This window comes from Engraulis encrasicolus, chromosome 8 (assembly GCF_034702125.1).
Source record: "Engraulis encrasicolus isolate BLACKSEA-1 chromosome 8, IST_EnEncr_1.0, whole genome shotgun sequence".
NCBI classification, from domain to species: domain Eukaryota; kingdom Metazoa; phylum Chordata; class Actinopteri; order Clupeiformes; family Engraulidae; genus Engraulis; species Engraulis encrasicolus.
The window spans coordinates 7,269,371-7,271,870 of NC_085864.1; the positions used below are offsets into that span (position 1 = coordinate 7,269,371).

A 2,500-nucleotide genomic window follows, 5' to 3' on the forward strand; every position below is an offset into this window, starting at 1 on the left:
ACCGTATCTGTGTGCATGTATGTGAAGATGTCAAAGGCATTAGCTTCCATAATGGGGATTGATTCCTCAACGGTGTGCCAATACATTCCACTGATTTGTAGAATTGGATCCTCATTACATGGTATTTAATGCAGGCCTAGGCTAGTATTGCATGGGGGGGGGCTTTCAGATGACTTTGTCCCTGGGGCAGAGCCAAAGATATCAGCAACCCTGGCCACTAGACTGACTAATACCTTGCCTTGCCGTATCCACCTGGAGCACATTTGGAGTTGACAGATTCATTTTGCCAGGGAGGGAGGACAGGGCAGGACAGGGCAGGGCAGGATGGATTTATCCGCTAGTTTAAAATGTCTTTGTCTGGGTCTGGGTCTGGACCAGACAGCCTGACCAGAAAGCTGAGGAAATCAAAGCAGCACTTCTGCCCATAACACAGACGCAGACACAGCAAAGACTCCCACACACACCAGACACATCCAGGCACAAATAAGTACAGACACACAAGCACACACACAAAGTGATGCAGACACAGCGAAAAACTCCCACACACACCACACATATCCAGACACAAATAAGTACAAACACACCACACACAGACACACTACATCAGGCAATCAAACACCTAACATACACTCACACATGCATAACCACAGACACACACACACACACACACACACACACACACACACACACACACACACACACACACACACACACACACACACACACACACACACACACACACACACACACACACACACACACACACACACACACACACACACACACACACACACACAGACCCACCCTGCCCTAATCTAACCCACCTGTGTGTTTCCCCCTTCAGCTGGACGTGTTGTTCGGTAACCTGCCGGAGATGGTGGAGTTCCAGGTGGAGTTCCTGAAGACGCTGGAGGATGGCACCCGCCTGGTGCCCGACCTGGAGAAACTGGAGAGGGTGGACCAGTTTAAGGTACCACCGCAACACCTGTGTAGGCGATTAGTATCATTAATGCACATAATGCAGCATACCACCTTAAGTGGAGAGGGTTGATCAGTTTAAGGTAGCACTGCAACACTAGTGCAGGCGCTTAGTATTGTTGTACTACATAATGCAGCATACAGTGATACTGTACCATTTCTGGAAATGAGCAAATTTTATAACTCCTCTTGAGTTAAATGATTGAGTTTCACTTTTCTCCTGTAGGCCTACTTCCAGCCATTCTCTGAGTCTGGCAGTACAAATGTTACCTCGCAGCTAGCAATTAGCATTCTTAAAATCCAATTGTTGCCATTATTTCTACGTTATTTACACTTTTCACAAATCTGCTATATAGACTCAACCTGTGCTAGCTCGAAGTTTTCCCCCGTTAAAATAGCGGCCACACAGTGTGTCACGTGGTTGTAAACGACACTCTGCCTTAGTGCATAACAACAGCAGCAGGTCCTCAGAACATTACGTTCAGCAGACATCTGGTTACGTTCTGTTGATGTTACTCAACCATTCTCCCAGGTGGGGCTCCTGGAACCCTGTGAAGCCTGCTCTCTCTTTTTCTTTTTCATCCTACTTTCTTTCTCATCCACCTCCTCCTCTTCCTCGTTTTCTATTTTTTTCTTCTCCAACTCTCTTTCCACTCCTCTCCTCCATATCTCTCTATTTTTCTTTTTTTTTGCCACTCTTTTCCTCCTCATCCTCCTCTCCTTTGTCTTATTTTATCTTTTTCTTTTTTCTATTTTATCTTTCTCTCCCCTTCTCTTTCTCTTTCTCCCTTACCCCCTTTCTCATCCTTCCTTTTCTTCCTGTTTTCCTGTTCTCTCTTTTCCTCTCCTCTCCTCTCCTCTCCTCTCCTCTCCTCTCCTCTCCTCTCCTCTCCTCTCCTCTCCTCTCCTCTGTGTCTGTCCTTTTATTCTCATGCTTTTTTTCTTTTCTCATCCTTTCTTTTCTTCCTTTTTTTTCTCCAGAAAATCCTCTTCTCTCTGGGTGGTTCCTTCCTCTACTACGCTGACCGCTTCAAGATCTACAGCGCCTTCTGTGCCAGCCACACCAAGGTCCCCAAGGTGCTCGTCAAAGGTGCGTACCTCAGTAAATCACCCCCCACATGCACATGATTCATTAACCACGACTCCCCCCACGGACATCCTAAAACTAAATCACCTCCTGTCCTCCACCACCTCCTCCTCCTCCTCCTCCTCCTTCTCCTCCCCCCTCCTCCACCTCTTTCTTTTCCTCCTTTGGCCGCCATGGAGGTCCTAAAACTCATTTTACCCTCCTCCCCCACCTCCACCTCCCCACTTGATGTTGCAAAACAATCTCGCTCTCATCCCTTCCCTCTCTTCATTCTCCTCTTCCTCCTCCTCCTCCTCCTCCTCCTCCTCCTCCTCATTCGCCTCTTCCTTTTCCTCCTTTGTCCTCAATGAATGTCCTGAAACTCTTCTCACCCTCCTCCTGTTCCTCTCCCTCCTTCACATCCTCCTCCTCCTCCTCCTTCGCCCTAGCTTGTCC

The 2,500-nt window shown here is 47.8% G+C and overlaps 1 protein-coding gene across 3 annotated transcripts in view; it reads left to right on the plus strand.

Annotated features, from left to right (window-relative positions):
• The window catches only part of tiam1b (TIAM Rac1 associated GEF 1b), a 114,174-nt gene that overhangs the window by 103,425 nt on the left and 8,249 nt on the right, over positions 1-2,500 (plus strand). For all 3 annotated transcript variants that reach the window (XM_063204898.1, XM_063204900.1, XM_063204899.1), the window contains 2 exons: positions 845-970; positions 1,960-2,068. In XM_063204898.1, the coding sequence (XP_063060968.1) occupies positions 845-970; positions 1,960-2,068 (235 nt within the window). The remainder of the gene's footprint in view (positions 1-844; positions 971-1,959; positions 2,069-2,500) is intronic.